This window comes from Ursus arctos, unplaced genomic scaffold (genome assembly GCF_023065955.2).
Source record: "Ursus arctos isolate Adak ecotype North America unplaced genomic scaffold, UrsArc2.0 scaffold_8, whole genome shotgun sequence".
NCBI lineage: Eukaryota > Metazoa > Chordata > Mammalia > Carnivora > Ursidae > Ursus > Ursus arctos.
The window spans coordinates 10717236-10738885 of NW_026623100.1; the positions used below are offsets into that span (position 1 = coordinate 10717236).

The following is a 21650-nucleotide window of genomic DNA, read 5'->3' on the forward strand; positions in this document are numbered from 1 at the left end:
CCCCCATTCATGTTCTGGCTCTCTCTCAAATGAATAAATAAAATCTTTAAAAATATATATATGTATGTTATATATATATATACATATATATCATATATTCATATATAACACATTTATTGAATGGAAAATCTGAGATTCAAACTACGTCTAAAGATCAGATCCATTGGTTCACATTAAGATATTATTAACTAAGAAGATTTTGCAGAGGTCGGAAGCCAAGATCTGCAGTTCAGATATGGCTAGAAAATGTGTTTTGTTTGGTCCACCTGCTACTTTAAAATAGTGAAAATTAACATTAGAATCAGAATTTCAGTTTCTTCTGAAAAAGCAGACCTGGGTCCTCTGGGCCCCTCTCCCCAACAGCTGGCTAGAGGTGTGTAGTGGCTGGCCCTGAGCAGAAAATGTTCACTCCCAGCTCTGGTCACTGGCTGTGATGACCTGTCTGGACCCACGGGCCTGGGTCAGCCTTGGTGTAACACGGTGTCCTTTCCAGGGGCATTGACTCTTAAAAAAACAAGCCAAAACCCAAAATTTGACAAATATAATTGTATATATGGAAAGTGTATGACATGATGCGATAAACATATGTCTTGTAGAACGATTACCAAGAACCAGATAATTATCAGAGAAAATCCTTATACTTAGGTGGTAAGTCGTGACAAAGTAGTAACATTTAGGCCGTGGAGAATCACCAAGAAAAATATTTTTTGTCTGGGGTTGTCCCACTGTCCCTAAAATGGAGCCCATATAAATAACTCCCAATTCTGCAAACTCTCAAATTCAAGCTGGAAACATGTTACATTTTTTTATGTAAAAAGTGGGTTGTTTGTGTGTTTGTTTTGACCTCTTATCTCTGTTTTATTTTATTGAGGTGTAATTGACATATAACACTGTATTTGTCTCAAGGGCACAGCAGAAAGATTCGGGGCTTGAACACATGGTGAAATTATCACTACAACAAGTCTAGTTAGCATCCATCACCATACATCATCAGAAAAAGTTTTTTTTCTTGTCATGAGGGTGAACAGTGTTTTGTATCTTCCTGAAGCCGTTTACTTTCGTCGTACAAATAGAATGGCCTCAAAACGTCATGCGTCTCCAAGCCGAGCACAAAAGGCGATCACTGGACCGTCATGACTTCGCCCTCTCTAGCTTACGAGATTTACCACCACCCCAAAAGCTCTAACAGTTTTGGGAGAGGCCGTTATATTCTGCAAAATGTGCTTTCTGTTTCTTGGCCTTATGTGTAGGGCCATTTAGGGAGCAGCCGTGTTTGCACAGTGAGTTTTTCTGTGGAAAGTTGTTTTTGCGAGAGACACTCATTTAGTGTTTTCACATTGCTGTGTCCCGGTTGGCAGCAGAATGAAATGCCAATAAAAGGTGAAAGTTACCAACTGCCGCTCGGGCGGTGGGAGCCTCCACGTTAGGAAGAAATGGACCAATACCAACCCCGCACAGCTCCGGTCACTAGTCCAGACCAGGATGCCAGACGCTTCTGCTCAAGTTATTTCCTTGCTTCCCTAGTGGATCAAGGGGAGATCCGCAGAGCTGCTCTTAATTGGCATGTGTCTGCTGTAATTCACTCATGTGTGGCTCATGAATTTTAAAACATTCATTCAGCCCTTGTGTACGGGGCCTCAGCCGCATCCACCCTTTCTTCTGGGCAAAGATAGTGTAAGACCCTGGGTGGGGGTGTGTGGGGGGGAGATGGGGAGAAATTAGGGAATCAGAGTCATGCCAAATGGCTGACAGGAATACAGAGTCTCGGGGAGCTCTCTCAGGAAAAGGCCTGGGGTGGGCTGCAGCCTGGCCACGGGTGGGTACCACTCACCCTCACCCTGAACTGGGTTCCAGGGTGCAGCCTTGCCCCCGCTGCTTCCTTCCTCTCTCACCACACCCGCCTCCCCTGTCTCCTCCATCTCTGGCTCCTTTGGTTGCAGTAGGAAGACTCAGGATATTGAGTTCTGGGCTTCGCTGACCCTAAGCTGGTGGTAAGACCTTAGCCAAGCCACCCTGCTGCTCTGGATGGTGGTTTCTTTTTCTTTGTTTCTTTGTTTGTTTCTTTGTTTCTTTCTTTCTTTGATTAATTACTTTATTTTAGAGAAAGAGAGAGTGAGCAAGTGGGGGGAGGGGCAGAAGGAGAGGGAGAGAGAGAATCCTGAAGCAGACTCCCCACTGAGCACAGAGGTGGACACGGGGCTCGATCCCAGGACCCTGAGATCGTATAACCTGAGCCAAAATCGAGTCAGATGCTTAACGGACTGAGCTACCCAGGAACCCCAGATGGTGGTTTCTTTTTATGTGAAGAAAGCACTTGACCAGAGGGACTTTCGGGTTCCTCCTCACTCCTAGGGTCCTCAGTTCTAGGCTTAGGATGTTGGCAGATTTTTCAGCTTCCCTACGTAACTCTTGGCCCTGAAACAAGTGATGATGAACTTAGCCAGAGTCACTCTCTAAAATGAGTCAGTCTCAAAGTAGTATTTGAAAGCTTCCTCTGATTGTGTTTAGTCTCTGTAAAGTTCCTAGGACTCCTTTCATACCTTTGCAGTGGTTGGGGGAGGCCCGCATCCTGACTAAAGGTACACAACTCCAACAGGACACCTGGGCTGAATCCCTGCTCTGTGACTTCCTAGTCGCATGAATTTACACAAGTTGTTTAATGTCTCTTGCCTCAGTTTCCTTTTGGGCAAAACAGGCAAAATGAGGGTTTCAACCTTTTAGAGCTGTCATGACGATTAAACCGGTTAATATGTTGGGAGTTCTTAGTGTGATGCTCGGCAGAGGGTGAACGTTCTGGGGATGCTGGCTGTATTTGTGACGACTTCAGTCTTATTTGCCATTACAGAAAAATAGCAGAATCATAGGAATGATTAGGAATACTAAGCTGGCGAATCTAAACGGGAGCACTCAGTAGGATGCAGCCATGTATGAGATTATGATTCATCAGTGAGATCCCCTTTTTCTTCATGTTCAACTATTTCCGATCCTAACAAGAAAACCAGAAGGGCTTCTCTCCACGCCGTAAAGCGTAGCTCACACTCACTGCCTTCACTTCCTGACCACGCACTCATCCTGGGCAAATGGCCCTGGAGCTCGCTGACCCTGCTCCACTGAAAAGGTGGCCAGTGACCTAGCTGGTAAACCCCGTGGCTTCTGCTCACCCCAGCCCTCTCCATCTTGCTGGCATCACCTGATCTTTCTCCTGAGGTCTGATGTTCGTTTCCCACTCCTGCTGAAGAGCTCCGTGTCTGTATCTCTTAACCACTCTGATGTGGCAGGGCCAGAACTGACGTTGTCTTCCTCCCAAACATCTCCATCACTGTAATTTCCGCTTTGGTTTGGAATGCTACTATCAGCCCCATCGCTGGGCTCAAAAATCTCCATGCCACTTTTGCCACCTCCTCTCTCTTGCTCTCTTGCTCTTGCTCTGCACCCTCCCTCCCCTGCACCCCACAGTGAAGGCTGCCACCAGGCGGATCAGAACCCACCTCCTGACCACAGCTCCCACCAGCCATTCTCAAAAACATCTGATGTCTCTACTGAACGAAGTCCACACTCCTTAGGCTAGCCCCAAAGCGTGCCCCCGCCCCGGCTCCTCCCCCACAAAGCTGACCCCAATCACCAGTATTTCAGGGCAGCCTCATTTCTTGCTATACTCCTGCCCTTGGTATACCCCACACTCCAGACAAAATGAAGAACTGTGTTCAATTGTGTGTGCCACGCAGTGTTCGGTGCCCAGAACACAATAAGCCCTCCGTAAATATTTGTTGAACAGGAAAGAAATATGATATGTAGCCAAATAGCAACTATGGCAAATGCTACAATGGGGAAGAAGCTTCCTAAATATTTGCTCTTCTCTGCAGAGGCCAAGATGATGACTTTTCCTTTAGCACTTGGAAGGTGCAGAAATTGGCTCACGTACTTTTCACTGCAAGGTTGAAGCTTTCATTTGAAAGGAGAAATTATTTCACATTGCTGAGCAGAGGGGACTTTCATAATTACAGAAATATTTGACAGACACTCAAGTGTAATGTCCCTTTATAAGAGGGCAATGAAACAATAAATTATAAGGACCATTAGATGATTAGAGGGGATCAGAGGATGAATTTTTTTTTTAGTCTTATCAGATTTTTCTAATAAAAACTCAATTCTCATTTGAGGCAAGTTCCTTTGGGCACCTTCCCAGTACAATTCCAATTTATTTTTCCATTAGCTGGGAGCAGTTCTTATATTTTTTTCATTATAAGCCTATGGTGCCAAATCCACATCTTGCTAGAAGTTTGAGAGTCCAACTCCCTGGTACTTTTGAATATCATCTCTGTTACCGGTGAATGGCGACATAAATGTGGCCAGCAAGATAGGATTCGGGTTGGAAAATTAGAAGGCTGATAAGAAAAAAAAAAAAACCATACCACACAGGCAGTTCTAATGAATTCTAAAATGTTAGAAGATTTATCTGAGTGATCTCATGTTTTGGGTTTTGGGAAAATGAAAGGAATGCGGAAATTATGATCATCATTATCAGAAATAGATCATTTTTGTCCTCTGACCGTTTTAGAATCTGTATGTCAGTAGGTCACACAATTATCCGCCCTTGGCCTTGTTGGATCTCTGGCCGCCTTGATGAGGTTCGGCAGCCTGGCCCCTACCTTGTCAATCCATGCCCACTTGTCTTAAATTCAAATTTCAAAATGGAAATAAGTATAATTACTTACTTTTTTCAACTAACAGGTGACAGGAGAATGCAATAGTGGAGCACATAATATAATCTGTGGATAATCTAAAATATGTCTTTGATTCCAGAATGTTTGAGGTTTTGTATTTGAATCTGCATATGTGATCTCGTAAGAGCTCAAGGTCCTTCACAAAAACAGTCAAGTCCTATTTATGAAGACCAGGCAGCCTTCCTCAAATCCCTGACCCTCCATAAAGAGTTGTGTGAGGGTAAGTTTGGAGAAGAGCAGGAATCAAGCCTTCAGCCTCCTGGACAAGTTCAGGACTATCCTTGTCCTGCCTGCAGTAGACACTCCTGTCCTACAGCGGCTTGGCCTCATAGGCTGGTCCAGCACTGCCTCAGTCGAGCCTCCACTGCTCAGTGTGCTTTCCCCTCAGGCTGCTTCTTCTTACCCTTTCGTGGACTCGTTTCCCTTCTCTCTGCTTTCCTCTCTACCTCTGGCTTCCTCTTTGCTCATGGCTTCTGTCTACTCCAGCCTCTGTCTTTCTGCTTCTGCCCTGACGCTGCACGTCTTTGTTTCAAAGCCCTTCAGAGAAGAGATTTTATGAGTTCTGTTGGTCTCTGTCCAGTTTAAAAAAAGGGCAGGGTCTGAGTGTTAGGGCCCTGTATCCTGAGACAGCCGCTCGTCAGTTAATGGCTAGCCATCTTTGAGGTGGCCATCGCATTGCTGTGAGTCAGAACTTCTGATGATGTACGTACCTGTCTATCTGTGTATCTGTGTATCACTGGGTAAACTAGGAAAATGATTGCTCAATATATTTAGCTTGTTTGCTATGCAAAGCTTTAGATAATGTGGAATTCTTATGAGGAGAACGGACAGGAACAAAAGGTTCTCCGTGATGAAAGGATGTGGCAATTATTCGGGTGGTGAAAGAAGTCAACATCTGGGGAAAAGCCAGGCAGACTGGCTGGAAGATGGCGCAAGGCAATGAACCAGCCCTGGGGGTCCAGAGGAAAAGCAACAGACTTGAGCTGTCCTAGAAGGAGGCTCTGTGCTCCTAACTCAACTGTTAGGTTTTTTGTACCTGTCCAAACTGTTCTCTTGCCCCCTAACCTGGGAAGCACTTGCTGACAACCCTCTTACCTCCATGGTATGAGGGGAACCTTGCTTCTTCATTCCCTTCCCATCCAGAACCAGAGACAGGTCACTCTGACAGTGTGGACTCTCGGTAAGCATTTGTTAAAGACACAAAACAAATGGCTGTCTGAAAGCTTTGTAGAGAATTTTTTTAAAAATTAGTTTTACAAAGCGCTCTGTGGTGACTGTCTTGGAATGTCTTACTGGTACTTCCGTGCACCAAGGTTTTGTATTCAGAAGACATTCTTGATTGCTCACAGTGTTTCCACTTCCCCAAAGTCCTTATAATGAGGATGAGTTGAACAAGTCTATTGAATGGAGTGTTCAGAATTCTGGAAGATTCTTTCCTCTGAAGAGCCATCTTAGTTGTCACGATCGTTCATTTCTGAAGTGATATTGCATTTTCGGTTGTGTTTGAGACACCAATATTAGAACGTTTGTTTACTGAGGAGAACGCTCTTTCTCCATTCTCCTTCAGCATTTCATAAGCCTTGTGATTTTGATCCTAGACCAATGTAAAATTTAAAGCAGGAAGCACAACCAAGGCAACGGGCAAATATTTACCTAGTGCCTCTAGCAGAGGTATGCAGATGGGCTGTATAGTAGCAGTTCAGAAAATACCTGTTTGATAATCCTAAAACCCATTTTCTGAAATTCAGGTAAAAATACTACAGCAATTCTCTTGCTGGTGTCAATGATATGAGGATTCCTCTACCCTTGAATATCTTTTTTGTAACATTGCTTTTCGATTCAGAAATCTTCAGTGCTTTCCTCTTACCTGAGCCCGAGGCTGGAACTCTCCTGTGCTCTCCTCCATAACCAGCCATATTTTCCCCAATACCTCTGTTCACCCCCTTCTGCCCATGTGCCATGAACGACCAGTGTGCATTACCCTCTGCGTGTGTGTGTGCTTCTTCTCTTGTAATGCTTTTTTCTCTACACCTGTCCAATTATTACACCTGTTCTTGAAGGCTCAGAGCAAGTGTGTCTTGTTCCACAAAGTTCTTCTTCATTCCATCAACGAACACTTGCACAGTAGCCCCATAGGCCTGCCATACATTGCTTAGTAAGATGGTTCCGGCCCTCAAGCACTATAACAGCTGAGTGAATGAGGCATAGAAGTCAGCTGACGATGATATTGGCATGGCCCACATTTTTTCACTTAACAAAACGGAGACAATAATAACATTCTTCATGGCCCCCAGGCTGCTTGTAGCAGGAGGGTTCCAGCTGCCCCAGATCTGAGCCAATCACTCTAAAGGCTGAGAGGGACCAAAGCTGGCCCTTCTTCCAACTAACACCAGCTTGGAAACTCAGGGTAATTCTACGGAGTGATGAATCCGCAGGTAGGAGTAGGGACAGGAGTGCCATGAGTCCCTCTCCCAGGCTCAGAGGTAAGGAAGGGCTTCCCAGGGAAGTGGCAGCAAGCTGAATCTTGAAGGATGTTAGCCGGCCAAAGAGGGTGGTGGAATGGGGACAGGGAGTGAGTCGCCGGGGGGCAACTGTCTGTGCCCCGTTGCGGAGGGCAGGGAGTGGTTCAGGATGGCACGGCTTGTTTGAGGGGCAGGGGAATGTGGCTCTAGTGGCAAACGGGTGTGAGATGAGGAGAGCTGTGGGCGAACTCCTGAAGGGTTGAGGCCACATTTTATAATTCTGCGTCTTCTAAATGGCTGATCATGTAAGGGCTTAGTACTTGATAGAAAAGTCTCTCTTTTCTAGTGACAGTGTCTTGGTGGCTGCCATGAGACATGTGATCAGTCTCTCTTGAGAGCAAGTGAATGTGAACTGTGTTTTCTAGAGTTTGTATAAACCCCACTGAAGCGGAAAGAACTGACAGGCTTACAGTTCTCCAGTCCCTCATGTTTCCAGGACAAGCTTCTGGTTTTGCTTTAAAGAATGCCTGACGTGGCTTTTTATTCTGATCCTGGGTTGGTTATCTGCCCGCTGTCTCTAGCCTCACTCGTGCTGCCTTTGTGTCCTCTGCTCTGCGACGCTGGAGCTGGGAGCGAGCTACGGCTCCTCGGGCTTCTTGGAGCGTTCTCTTCGCGCCCGCCAGCAGGAGGCGCTGGTTGGAGATCAGAAGGCATAGAAAAGCGAGAAGCCTCCTGCTTCTGCCACCAAAGGTGTGGCAGTTGCTGGAGGTTGTTGGCAACAGCGGCTTGAGCTGAGGGGGTGCGGTGATTCCTGTCTCCAGCCCCCCGGGTGGGGGCAGCATGTTTTTAGGGTTCCAGAACCAAGAGCAGTCATTCTTCAATAGCGTAGCAGCCAACGACGAGGCTCCAGGTATCTCCCCCGGGGGGATTAGCAACCCCTAATCCTTGGGTTTCCATCCGGCTTTCTTTTTGCTCTTCATCCCCTTTTTTCTTCATTCAGCCCTTCTAACACCTTTGCAACCCACCTCCTGTGTATTAGTTCCTCTGTCCAAAGTACCTGGAGTCGTTTCTTCTTTCATTTCTGACTGGTGCCTGGCTGGTACCTGATACAAGACACCTGCTCGTAGGGCGGTGATCCGTCACTGTAAGAGAGGGTGAAGAAATACCGGTTGTTATGAAAAAGGTGACAACAATTATGTTGTCCAGCTATCCACAGCTCCAAATGGCCCACTATTGGGCAGTGATGGTCCTGAGTGTATTTTTTGAGTAAAGGTTTTTATCCTGTTTGAAAGGAGTTGATAGAGTGGCGCAGTTGAACTGCCGGAATTGGTTTTATGCGTGGATGGATTTCGGACGCAGGGCTGTTGACCCAGCATCTTTTACAACCACCAAATTCACAGAGGAAGAAAAAAGGAAAAAATCCCTAAAGCTCTGCAATTCTCTGGCTCACGAGTCTCTTGCACCGTGCCTTCAGAGCACAGATCAAACATAACAAAACCAGTGAGTCAGCTTTAATGGTGTGGCTAAAAAGGGAGTGATCCCTCCAATCCTCCTAAACACTCTTGGCAGACACTTTTCCTGCCACGGGGCATTGCTGATTGTTCTAACAATGCCTGGAAAGGAGCCCTTCCCCAGTAGGATGGCAGGATTCTCTTTTGTCTTGGGGTTTTCTTAAACAATTTTAGCAATGTCTTGTGCACATACGCAAATGCCACTGACCACGGCCCTTACGTATGGTGAGGTCTCATAATTCCAAAATTACACAGCTGTCCAGGTTGGGTTTGTCTAAATAATCGGATAGAACCATCTACCCCAACAGTGTGAATGGGAATGAAATGGGAAAGGCATCTTTGAAGGCGTTTCTCACGTCGGGATAAGCAAAGGCGTGAGGAGGAAGGGTAAAAATAAAAATCATTGAGCTCCCTGCTGTCCTTCGTCTGGATGAAGCTTCATGTCCGTCCAGAGTGGAATATTAAATAGCTTGGTTCTATTTGAATTCTCTAGTTAATTTCTTGGTCCCCGTGTGCCCTGTCTGATTACACAACAGAAACAGTTTGGACACTGTGTCTGAAAACACATAAGCTTTTACTGCCCATCCAGGTCCTAGTTCCCCTGTAGCTTCTAGACTAAAAGTGATAGAGCACACTGCTTATCAAGTGAAGTGAGAGGGTTCCTGCCGGGTCTATAGGAGCCAGGAAGGACCTCCTGGGGTTATTCCGCTTGAAGCTTTTATAATTGAAAGAAGATCCCGTTTAGGTGAGAATCACAACATTTATTTTTTTTTAAGATTTTATTTATTTATTTGAGAGAGAAAGAGAACCTGGGAGAGAAAGAGAGCAAGCTTGTGCAGGGAGCTCAACGCGGGCTTGATCCCAGGACCCTGGGATCACGACCTGAGCCAAAGGCAGACACTTAACTGACTCAGCCACCCAGGCGCCCCAGATCACATTTACAAACATTCATATACACTGCAGTTTGGTTGCTAATGCATAGAGGGGCTGGAGTTGAAGAGAACTACAGATCACTTGCTTGATTTCTTAGAAGCTGATTGCTCTTGGCATGACCCCACCAACAACTAGGCACCATCAAAGTAGTGAAGGAAAAAGATCAGCATCTGGTGTGGACTCTTTTAGCTCAGGTGTCACCTCCAGGAAGGTTTTCCTGCCCTGAGAATCTGACTGATGGCCCCGTCCTATCTTCTGTCCTAGTACCCTGAACTTGGGGCACTGTCTTGGGCTTTAATTCCTTACCCACCTCTCCCACTGGTGTGTGAGGGCCCGGCAGTTAGATGCTGGCTGCCTCTGCACCTCATAGGCACTCAGAAAACGTGGGAAGAACATAGTTTTGTTGGGGACAGAATACAGCTTGGTGAAGTTACAGGCAGAACTTCTTGCCTAAGCATTTCCCTTATTTCCACTGACTCTGAACTTAAGGCCTGGAGAAGGCAAAAAGGAACTGCCCAGTGGAGACGGAACAGAAAGGGAATAAAAGGGAATCATCATGGAAAAGATAAGAAAAAGAGGACTCAGTGGGGGTTGGTATGACTGCCTTTATTAAACAGATCTCATAGATGTAGTTGGAAAATCCAGGATCGTGTGCTCTGCCAAGTTGTGATGAATGAGCAACCAATTATGACCTATGCTTTGGAGGCATATAGTCCATGCCATTCCAGTTCTTAGGACAATGAACTGAGATCTAGATTTTCCTGAGCGAAAATGGGAATGGTTTGTGTTGACTTTAACTGTAGGGCCAGATTTCTTCCAAAACTTGCCCTTCTGCTGACAGATGGAAAAGAACATATTATCAAAAAGGCCCCAAAAGAAAGGCAGTTGTTTTTCCTGCTTGCTTTCTGTCTTCTGCTGTCGGTTTCGCCACTAACCAGTGTCCAGGGGGAGTTCCTGCCGTCTTCCCGAATAAGCTCGTTGAGTCTGCAATTGAAACTTGGCCTTCCACTCTTTCCTTTCTCCTCTGACATATGCCTCTGCTTACAGAATGTTTGTGAATGCTTTCATTTCCTTCTCTTACCGAGAGGGAAGAAGATGGAGAAAGCGGAGAGAAACGTATCTGTTTGATATTCATCCATTCAACAAAATTTTGTCAGTTGCTGAAGGCTCACGCAGAAAGTCAGTGCGGGGGAATGATGTAGGTGCTCTGGAATCAAACAGACCTGGATGTGAATTCTGGTTCTGTCATTTACTAGCTGCTCAAATTACTATTTGCATCTGCTAAATTAATCTTTCAGGGCCTCAGTTTCTTTCTCTGTAAAATAAGAATAGTAGCTCCCCGAGCTACTTGGTCTTTCGGCCAATCTCGTGGGCATGGCTTGGTGGCTTTCTCCATCATTTGTCAAATGGGAGAGCTTTCTTCATTTGCAAGAGGCAGTTTGCTTGTCTGTCATTAAGAGCAATGTATAATAAGGCCTAGGATTTTCCATTCCCAAAAGATATTTTAGGCAAGATGTATCAATCAGTGTCTCAAAGGTTGTATCCCAGAACGGTCTCTGTCTTTATTGCTTACAGCTGGTTGTGAAATCTTATTGCCAGCCCGCTACAAGGAAATGTCTTTGTCAGAGAACACAGGAAATCTGGTTCTCAGGACCCCAAAGCAGAGAGAAACGTTGTCATTCGATGTCATGGCTGTCATGCCTAAGTTGTGTTCATGGTGCTGGGTAGTGGATGAACCTTTTGGCCTGCTCCCCCTGAATCAAGGGAGGACCACGGGAGGAAGGAATCATGTATGTCTTCCTGGACCTTTAAAACAGCTCTACAGTCATGGAGAGAAATATCACCATGGAAGAGCTAAGAAAGCCAGGCATGTCATAGCTGATTATTAATTACTGCTATCTCGAGACAAAAGAAAAGAATTTTGCTGGGGGAAAAAAACTATTCTGATGGAGGTTTACCTCTTAAGAGTTTTGAATTTTTGGATTACTGGTTTCTAAAAAGAACCTATTGCTTTGGGAGCTTGGCAGGAAGAAGGGTGTCTCATTGATCTTCCACCCCCTTAGTTCCTTGTATATATTAACCTGCAGGTTTCTCGTGAGGATTATTGTAATGGTTAAAATAACACCATCTTTGGTGTATATCCCAAAGATGGTGTGCCCAATGGTAGTTACTATTAACACATGTCATAGTACATATGAACACTAAGCTAAAGAGAGGCGGACCACTCAGGTTTTCTACAGATGATTACCTATTTGCTTAACTTGCAAACCTTTTGACAAGCTGAAAGATTAGAACGTGGGGCCCAGGAGAAAGGGCCAGGACATGTGAAGTGGTAAAATCAAAGGCTTTGGTACCCAAACGAGCTGCCTTTAAACCTTGTATTTCTTCTTCCTATGCTTAAGCTAGTTCTTCCTGAGTCCCGGTAAATTGGGGGTAGGGATGCCTATCGCTGGGGATGCCGCGAAGGTCAGAGACAGTCGGTGAGGTGCCTGGAAGTGCTGGGCCTTGGAAGCTATTGTTGAGTTAGAGCGGGACCTGCCCCTGGGACCTGCTCCCGGGACCTGTCGCCAGGATGCTGCCCAGGCCGGATGACCGGGGAACGGGACCTGCAGCTGGGGCCAGGGGCTCCGGTTGAGGCAGCTCAGGGTGGTCGGGTCGCGCGCCCAGGCGGAGGCCGAGGGCTCCCTTGGGCCTTCCGTTGGCAATCTGAGCTGCCTCTGCACACGCCAGGGAGGATTAAAGCCAGATGTGGCGGGGGCGCAGCGCGGAGACGCCAGGCTCTCGGAGCCTGGGACCGGAGATCGAGACGCAGCTCCAGACCTCGCCGTGACATTAAATGCAGGGGGGAGGAAAGGGCTCTCAGGAGAGTTATATATAGGCTGCGAGACGGCGCCCCTAAATGACAGCCGGGCAGGCCACTGACGCGAGCGGCTCGGCCGCGCGGGGGCGCCCAGTGGAGGGCGAGCAGCACCGGTGGCCAATGGCTGGCCGGGTCGCGGGCGGGGCCGAGGGGAGGGGCGGCCGCGGCGCTCCAGCGGCGGGGGCGGAGTCGCGCTGGGGAGGCGGGGCACCCGGCAGCGGCAGCGGCTGCAGCGGCGGCCACAGCAGCCTCGGCGGCGGCCGCGGCAGGACTGGCAGCGCCAGCGGCGGGTGAGGGGCTCACGGCTCACGGAGGCGGTGGCGCGCGGGCAGCCTCGAGGTGGGGGCACAGGGCGGCTGCGCGGAGGGGCGCGGGATGGAGGGGCGGTGCCGGCTGCTAGGCTCCAAGCCGCCGGGGTCGCGGGAGATCCACCTGCTGGTAACGGAGCCTCCCGCGCCGCGGCCCGACCAGGAGCTCGCGCCTCCGGCTGCTGCGGGGCTGGCTCGGGGCGCTGGCTGGGCCTCGGGGCGGGGCGCGGGCCAGGGCGCCCTGGCCGCGGGGTCAGCCCCGCGCCACCACCGCCGCCGCTACAGCCCCTCGGTGCCGCGCGCTCTCGCAGTGGCCGGCAGGGCGCCTGGTGCGTTTCCCGGCGCTCCCCGGCGCGGCGGGGCTCGTCGACTTTGGGGCAAAGTGGAGGAAAGTGCGGGCTTAGGGGGTCCTGGGGGGATGGGAGAGTTGCCCGCGGGACCGGGCCATCCCAGGGCCCACACCTGCCACGGGGTTCGCGCCTTTACTGGGCCGGGGGCAGGTGAGGCGGGGGCCAGGAGGTCCGGGGCATGGAGGCAGGGGTGCTCCCGCCGAGGCGGAGGCGGCGTGCAGCCGTCGTAGCGAATATTTCTACTAAGTGAAGGTGTGAGGGTCCGGTGTGAAAGAGCACCCCCATCCTCCCAGGCCCCAGATGCCCTGAAGGAGGAAGCTGCAAGTGGGACCCTTAGCTTGGGTCCGGGTGATTGCACACAAAGTGTACCAGGTGACACCTCCGAGGCGTATTTTATGAGCTGGCAGTCATACCACTTGCGCGCCCGCTTTTATTTCTCGCAGCGTGTGTTTCTCCTGAGCCTGTTCATTGCTTACAGTCCGAATTGCGAAATATAAGCAGACATAATGTATGTTTTTAATGCTTTCCATGTATTTTGCTGTTGTGCTTTTGCTGTCGGACGAATTGTCATGAAAGATAGTGATAGCGTCGTTCCGTGGGTTATAGAACCCAAATTTAGAATCAAATAATCGTTTTGTGGTTTACCTTTCTTTTTCTGAATGTTAAAAAATACAGTTTTATTAACAGGTTATTGTGGCATGGGTTTCTTGAGCCCACACTTGTCAATCCGAAAACGGACTGGACGATGAAATTATGTAAGCTGTATTAATGAAAAATATGAATCCTTTGATAAATTTAAAATAAATGAATTTTTACATAATTGGTGTGTATAAAGTTATGTAGCTTACATCATGGATTTCATGCTTGTGCCTTTCAGTCTTCAGGCACCTCTGTCCTGTCTGTGGGATAATCAGGGAATATGCCAAGTCTTCAGCGAAGTGTTCTCAGCCATAAAACGTATTGAATATTTCAGAGAACACTTTAAATGAAGGTTTTTGTATCTAATAATAAAACAATAGGACTGCAGCCCTTAAAGGGCAGTCAGATAAAACAGATTTTTCAGTCTGAGGTCTAGCACTGAAGTTCCCTTTGTCTTTGGCAGGATGAAGAAGATGATTAGTAATTTTAGCCACCACCTTTTTTATAAAGATTCAAATATGTTAAGTGACAATCTCAGAGTATTAAGGTGTTAGGTTAAAAGTTTTGCCAATGTGGACACTGATAAAAATAATGAGTCACTTTGTTTCTTGCCTTAGGTAGTCAGTCAATCCAGAGGGCTCTTGGCTGTCCAGCCTGTGACTGCCTCTCCTGATTGAAGAGCATGGAGATCATTAGTTTTGCTTTGGTCTGTAGTCTTCACTTGTACTGTGCAGTTAAACTTCATTAGTTTGGAAACCCTAATTAAAATGTATGACTACATTCTTACTGAGTAAAATGCTCTTACATTTCTCCTGGCGAATTTCAGGTCTTATTTGTTAGTAGAGTTGAGCAGTATCTTCTTCAAACCAGAACTTAATAGCTTCCTGAATCTAATTTTTAGTATTTGGCATATTCTTCATATATTATTAATAGTATATCTGTAGTCTACTTTGATTTTAGAAGTCATTCACTTTTACTGTCTCTACGCATTTATACTGAATTTTATCATATGGGCTTTCTTTGTATTTAATAAAACTACTTTAAAATATCCTTTGTGATGCCTTCTCTACTTCCCCGTAATTATTAGTTGGATGTTTACTCTAATAACGTGTATACTTTTAGATCTTTTACTAGGACAAAATCCTTCCTGAAGTAGGGTGCGGCTAAGTACGTAGCAACAGAAAATTATATGCATTTTAATATAATGTCACACCAGGATTATAATTCTACATTATATAATTCACTGAGTTATCACATCTCTTTTTATCATCAGAACTCATTGGGTGCTTATTGATATAAGACAATATATTAGGCACCTTAAGGAACTTAGTTGAAATTGTAGGATTTCACCACAAAGATTTTAAAATCTAAACCACCAATGTGAGCATGTTTGATGTTAACTTGTCTTAACTATAGAAGGTAACTTTGGTTGTAGAAAATAGTGATAACTTTTGAGAATACCTTTGGAGTTCCTTGTTTTCAAAAAGTAGGAGGAAGCAGGGAAGTAGAGGGGTTCAGTGCTTCTAGAATATTATACCACAGTGAAAGCTGCTGGCCAAAGAGGGTTAAAAGGCGTGCTTGGGTGGGTGTGTGTGGTGGGGGAGGGGCGGTTAGCTAGAGGTTACAGGAAGTGAGAAATTTGTTGAAAGTCCTAGGTTTAAACTCGGAAATTTCCTATGAATTTTGCAGCTTATTTCCTAATAGATCCATATGCGTTATAGAAGAAAAAATTTTTAAAATTCACACACTGTTGGGTAAAGTTAGTACTTCAGGAAGGTTCTCTAGATTCAGAGTGACTTTAGCACTTCTCTTCCTACTTACAAGGTGCAGGTGGCCTAGTTTGAGAGGTAAGAGCTTGAACTTTGGAGTCTCACAGATTAGTGTTTCCTCTCTGGGTTAAGAGTGCCTGTCTCATGACACCTGAAACTAATGTAACATTGTGTGTCAATTACACTTCAATTTTAAAAAGTCCTGCCTCTTAGGATTTTGTGAAGATTTAAAGCATATACTGGATGCAGAGCAAACACTCAGTGCCTTGTAGCTTCTATCGTTGTTACCATTAATACTGTGCCCTAGACTAGCAGAGTTTTCTAGTTACTATGTTCAGTTTTACAAAGTAGCTGAGATGGTTTCTGAATTGCCTACAAATGGCTACTTTAATCAGCTGTACTTTGTAGCTGAGGGAATTGTCCCTTGGGCTTGTTAGGCATTTTTGGAAGTGCATTAACTCACCCCAGGGGAGTGAGTCTTCGTATGTTGCCAAGTGCATCTTGTGGTCCCTTTGAGGCCTCTGGGCATCAATGGACATCTTGGAGTGACTGACATGCCCCCAGGGAATGAGACTGGCAATGTGTAGAGGAGACCAAACCCAGGGCTGGCTGCAGTTGTTTGTTTGCTTTTATTTTTTAACACAGTTAACATTTATGGAGAACTGATTAAGTGCTAGGTGACTACTTGAGTATGTATAAGGACTTGATTGAGTTTGAATTTTTTTATTTTTATTTTTTTTAAAGATTTTATTTATTTATTTGACAGAGATAGAGACAGCCAGCGAGAGAGGGAACACAAGCAGGGGGAGTGGGGAGGAAGAAGCAGGCTCATAGCGGAGGAGCCTGATGTGGGGCTCGATCCCATAACGCTGGGATCACGCCCTGAGCCGAAGGCAGACGCTTAACCGCTGTGCCACCCAGGCGCCCCTGAGTTTGAATTTCTGAGCAGCTTTGTTAGCTGGGTGGTGATATCCAGATTTTCTGAGTGAAAGCAGTGCTAGGTCCTAGGTCATACAGTGTTCTGGTTGGGTTGCTGCATTTTCCGAATGCCTTCGTATTCCTAACTGACACCTTGGGAGCAGGTTAATCACTGGGAAAGCTACATTTCTTTTATGATAACGATAAATGGCAGTAATAACTGTGACCTTTCTATTATTTATAACATGATTTGTGTCCTAGCTGAGGAGCCAGGACAGGTGGTTTGCTTGTTTTATGGATGCAACTGCGAGGCCTGGATCCGTGGCACACCCGAAGTCCTATACCTAATGACGTTGCTGGATCTAGAGCCCAGGCTTTTCGATGCGTGTATGTTGTCGTCTGTTTTTCTTAACATGTTTCGAAACATGATTATTTTGCGGTAGGAAAACTGAGGCGTGTGACGATTATGTTACTCAGGAACTGTTGTGTGATCCTCAGTTATCAGCTGGGAATCTGTGGCTTCCTATTTGTTTAATGAGCCCCACAACTTCCCCCTTTACGTAATAAACCGTAACTTTCTTTTGCAGACAAAACAGAATCAGTGAGGAAGGAGGGAATATAGTTTGAAGCCCTTTTTCTGGAGGAGAAACACCATAGGGTCCTAGTATATTAAATGGGTGGTTTAAATGCCGGGATAATCTTTGTAGACAGAGGTTAGCCCAGCCCAAAGTCTGTTGATAATGGTGAAGGATAAATGAAGAAAGTAATATTTTGCATTATTGAACAAGTTTTTCTTTCTCTTTTTTCCCTGAATAGGAAGAAAGACGCCCGAGACAGCAGCCGAGGAAGACTGTGAAGACAGTCCCAAAGAGCAGTTATGAACAGTGTTGCTGCTAGGCTCGTTGGGCAGAGCATCTGAAATGAACCTCTCTTATTGATTGTTTTTATTGGCCCAGAGCCAGGTGTGCTGGATTCAGTTGACTTCAGGATTAAAAAGGGAACAGTCTTGGTTATCATCATAAACATATGAACCAGTGTGATGGTGAAATGAGATGAGGCTCCGAAATGGAACTGTAGCTACTGTTTTAGCATTTATCACTTCGTTCCTGACTTTATCTTGGTACACTACGTGGCAAAATGGGAAAGGTAAGGCAAATATCTCCAAAAATGTGCATGAAATGTAGTAGTAAACAGCGCATAAATGCTGAGGTTAAATCCCGCAACAGTGTGCATGTTGCATGCTCTCTGCTGGTGGCCTACGAGTTTCCTTCTGATACAAAAATGAAACTGTATTCTTGGACAGAGGAGGCTGAATTCTAATTTGAATAGGGTTTGTTTTCGATTTCTTATAATTGCACTTGGACAAATAGATACTGATCAGTGGTTATATTATACATGGCAGCCAAGTTGAATAATAAAGACTTTTGTTTTGGCTTTTTATTTTTATTAAACATCATAAATGTTTAATAAGCTTCCTTGTACTGGATGTTGTTTAAAGTGCTTGAAAGGACACAATCAGCGCCTTCATGAAATTTACATGCTGATTATAGTAATGATTTGGTGCTGTGTAGTTAATGATTTAAACTACATGTGTTGACAGATTGCTCTTTGGGCAAGAGTATTTATGAAGTGGGTGAGGATAAATTGTTACTCAAAAACTGAAAACAAATTTTAAGTTTATTGTGTTTAGACTGTTGAATTGTGTTTTTGTTAAGTGGTATTCGGGGATAATACTTTTGCTCTTTTTTTTTTTTTTTTAATTTTATTCATTTGAGAGAGAGAGAGGAGAGGGAAGGGCAGAGGGAGAAGGGGAGAGAGAATCTTAAGCAGGCTCCATGCCCAGCACAGAGCCCAATTTGGGGCTCAATCTCAAAACCCTGAGATCATGACCTGAGCCAAAATCAAGAGTCGGACACTCAACCTAATGAGCCAACCAGGTGCCCCCTTCCTTATGTTAATCTAGGGAATGTTGATGGCAAAGAAGGATGGAGGTACATATTTGGTTTTTTAGAACCAAGTTAGAGTGGTCTTCATCACCAGGTTATTTGGGGGTCCTATTGCTGGCATTATTTTATCAACTTATATGAAGATAACAGAAAAGATGCATTCATCATTTAGTTTTCCTCTGGCGTGTGTATAGATACGTAGATGTGTGTATATCTGTGTGAGTACGTATGTATCAAATAAGCCGATTAAAGTGAAAAGCATATGATATGTTCTTTGAGCAAATGCACTGTCACCCTCTTTGTTTCTGAGTTGGGCTGTAATTTTGAGAGGAACTATTTCGGGGAGAAATGAATGAAAAATTTGCTGAAGACCATTCTTTGTGGACAAACATATACAATTTAGATTTCATTTTTTCATTGTACCAAAAGGAGAAGACATACTTAAGAAGAACTTTAACTAGTTAATTTAATCAAACTATTGATTGTCCCAGACATGACTGAAATAGATGACTGGCCTTAAAAGTTAACTTATGAAATACGAGAATTGACCATAGGGGAATATAGGGATTTTTTTCTTATCAGGAAACTTCTCTATTCAGAGTTACAGCAATGGAGAAACATGATCCTTCTCACCGAATCTTATGTAAGGCCTTAAAATTTTTGGAATCTCCATTCCACTTACCTTGTTTCTTGTGTAAAGGCATTAATTATAAGCTTTATTTTCTTTTTGTATGAAGTTGTCTTTAGGGGGCCTGGATGACTCAGTCGGCTAAGCATCTGCCTTGGACTCTGGTCATGATCTCAGGGTCCTGGGATTGAGCCCCATGTCAGTCTCTGCTCAGTGGGGAGTCTGCTTCTCCCTGTCCCTCTGCCCGCTGCTCTGCCTGCTGTCCCTGCTTATGCATGCACACGCTCTCTCTCTCTGTCAAATAAATAAAACCTTTAAAAAAAAAAAACTTACCTTTAGAATCAAAATTTAAAACATATAAATATTCTTTCATCCTGTGGTATTAGATACACACAAAGTCCGTTCTCTTTAATTATCATTCTTTGACCAGCTCTGTAACCCTTTCATGCATACTCTGCTCTGTTTTTCTGCTTAGTGTTTTGTCCAGATTTTTTCAGGTATCAACACAGGACTCCTGTTATGGTTATGTAAGATCCTCTGGTGTTTGTGTTTTGTTTTTGCTTTTTGTGTTTTTGTTTGTTTTTGTTTCAGATTTTATTTATTTGAGAGAGGGAGGGAGAAGCAGGCTCTCCGAGCAGAGAGCCCAACATGGGGCTCCATCCCAGGACCCCTGGGATCATGACCCAAGCCAAAGGCAGACGCTTAATGGCCTGAGCCACCCAGGCCCCCCAATCCTCTGTGTTTTAATGCCGTTATTTATGTAACTGACCTAACTGCTGAGCATTTGGATTCTTTCTAGATCATTCTGGCAGTCGGATAGCCTGGATTTTCCAGAGCAGGCCTGATCTCAGATATTCAGTTCTAGTATACTCATCAACCATGTGCTCTGACTTTTATATTGAAAGCATGGTTTCCATAATCATTGACTTTGCTTGGCCAGTAGTTTTTATTTTTCATTCACTCATTGGTCCCTTTTATAGGTACCCATCCTGCGTAGCACTGCATTAAATGCTACGAATATGAAAGAAATAAGAAACTGAACACCTTTTGAGAAGCTCAGGGACTGGTAGGGGAAAATGCAGGTAAACAAAACAAATATGATACCATCAATAGATTGAGATAGAAGTAATAACATCGTGCTGGGGAAGCATATTCCATGTTCTATATGATTTTGTTTAATCCTTGTAACAACCCCGGGAGGAATTATTACCCCCTTTCACTAGACGAGAAAACTGAGGCAGAGTGGTTGAGAAACTTGCCAAGGTGGTACATTTAAGTGGTGAAGTGAAGTTTGAACTCAGTCATGCTGGTTCCTGAGATTATGCTCTTAGCTGCTGGTCTACGGCCCAGAAGAGCAGAGACTGAGGCTACGAATTCTTGAGTCACTTCACAGAGGAATAAGTACGAAGGTGATGCCTGGCAGAGTAGTAGATAGTGGGCATGTCGGGTAGAGCTTGTGCAGCCACAAAGTTCAGAAAGGGTGTAGAGTATTTGTGCCTTGGAATTATGAGACACTCCGTTTCATAGGCACATAGGACTCCTAGACTCTCAAGGTTTAGTTGATAATCCCAGTGCGGTTCTTACCATATTTTTCATAGGTCTTCATTTAACACTTGGAAGAAAACATGAGCTGATCCATGGGATTGGATAAATTTGGGAGGATGTTAGGAACCCAGCCAGGGAAGATGGAGTTTGGGCTGGGGTACCAGTTTTAGCAGGGTATGCAGAATTAAATGAGGCAGAATTCCAATTATTGTGGAATGGACAGGTTGGGAAAGTTGTAAGCGGATGTTGTGAGAGTGGGACCAGAGTCCTTACATGTCTCACTTGTAGCTGGGGTTCTCCTAAAGAACTTCCTACTTTAGTCAGGCACAATACAGAAATTGGGGAAGACCGAGCACATTCATGTACGTGTTTCTGTGTGGACATAGGTCTTCATTTCTCTTGGGTATTTGCCTAGGAGTGGAACGGCTGGATCATGTAGTAACTCACCATTAAATCATTTGAAGAGCTGCCAGACTGTTTTTCATAGCAGCTGGACCATTATGCATCCCTTCCAGTAGCGTATGAGGGTTCCAATTCTTCACGTCTTCGGCAACGCTTATTATCTGGCTTTCGATTCTCATTCTAGTGGTGGGGAGATGGTGTTTTAGTGATTTTGATTGGCATTTCTCTGATGACTAATGATGTCTAGCATCTTTTTATATACTTTTAGCAATTTGCATATATTCTTTGGAAAATTGTCTATTCAGATCCTTTGCTTATTTTTAAAAAGGAGTTATTTATCTTTTTATTAAGTCGTAAGAGTTCTTTATATATTCTAGATACAGTTTCCTTAGCAGATGCATGATTTGCCAATATTTTCTCCCATTCTGTGGGTTGTCTTGCACATTCTTGATGGTGCCCGTGAAGCCCAAGTGTTTTCAAATTTGATGAAGTTCAGTCTATTTTCGTTGTTATTGTTGTTGCTTGTGATTTTGGTGTCGTGTCTAAGAGTTCACTGTCAAATCTGAGATAATGGAAATTCTGCTATGTTTGCCTCTAAGAGTCTTGGCCTTTGATCCATTTGAGGTCAATTTTTGTGTGTGGTATGAAGTAAAGG

General features: G+C 45.0%; 2 protein-coding genes across 8 annotated transcripts in view; one reads left to right on the plus strand and one right to left on the minus strand.

The window, feature by feature from the left end:
• Positions 1 to 12032: 12032 nt before the first annotated feature.
• LOC125283159 (basic proline-rich protein-like) lies at positions 12033 to 16095 on the minus strand. Its single transcript, XM_048222704.1, has 2 exons — positions 16020 to 16095; positions 12033 to 13168 (listed from the first exon to the last, which is right to left on the minus strand). The coding sequence occupies exons 1-2, from the start codon at positions 16093 to 16095 to the stop codon at positions 12033 to 12035; spliced, it is 1212 nt and encodes a 403-aa protein (XP_048078661.1).
• The window catches only part of MGAT4A (alpha-1,3-mannosyl-glycoprotein 4-beta-N-acetylglucosaminyltransferase A), a 119271-nt gene continuing 110316 nt past the window's right edge, over positions 12696 to 21650 (plus strand). For 2 of the 7 annotated variants that reach the window (XM_048222683.2, XM_026487519.4), the window contains exons 1-2: positions 12696 to 12780; positions 17291 to 17620. In XM_048222683.2, the coding sequence (XP_048078640.1) occupies positions 17527 to 17620 (94 nt within the window). In that variant the 5' untranslated portion in view covers positions 12696 to 12780; positions 17291 to 17526. Of the gene's footprint in view, positions 12830 to 16324; positions 16862 to 17290; positions 17621 to 21650 lie in introns of those variants that run through there. The other 5 variants (XM_048222684.2, XM_048222682.2, XM_026487499.4 and 2 more) reach the window with 3 other exon arrangements.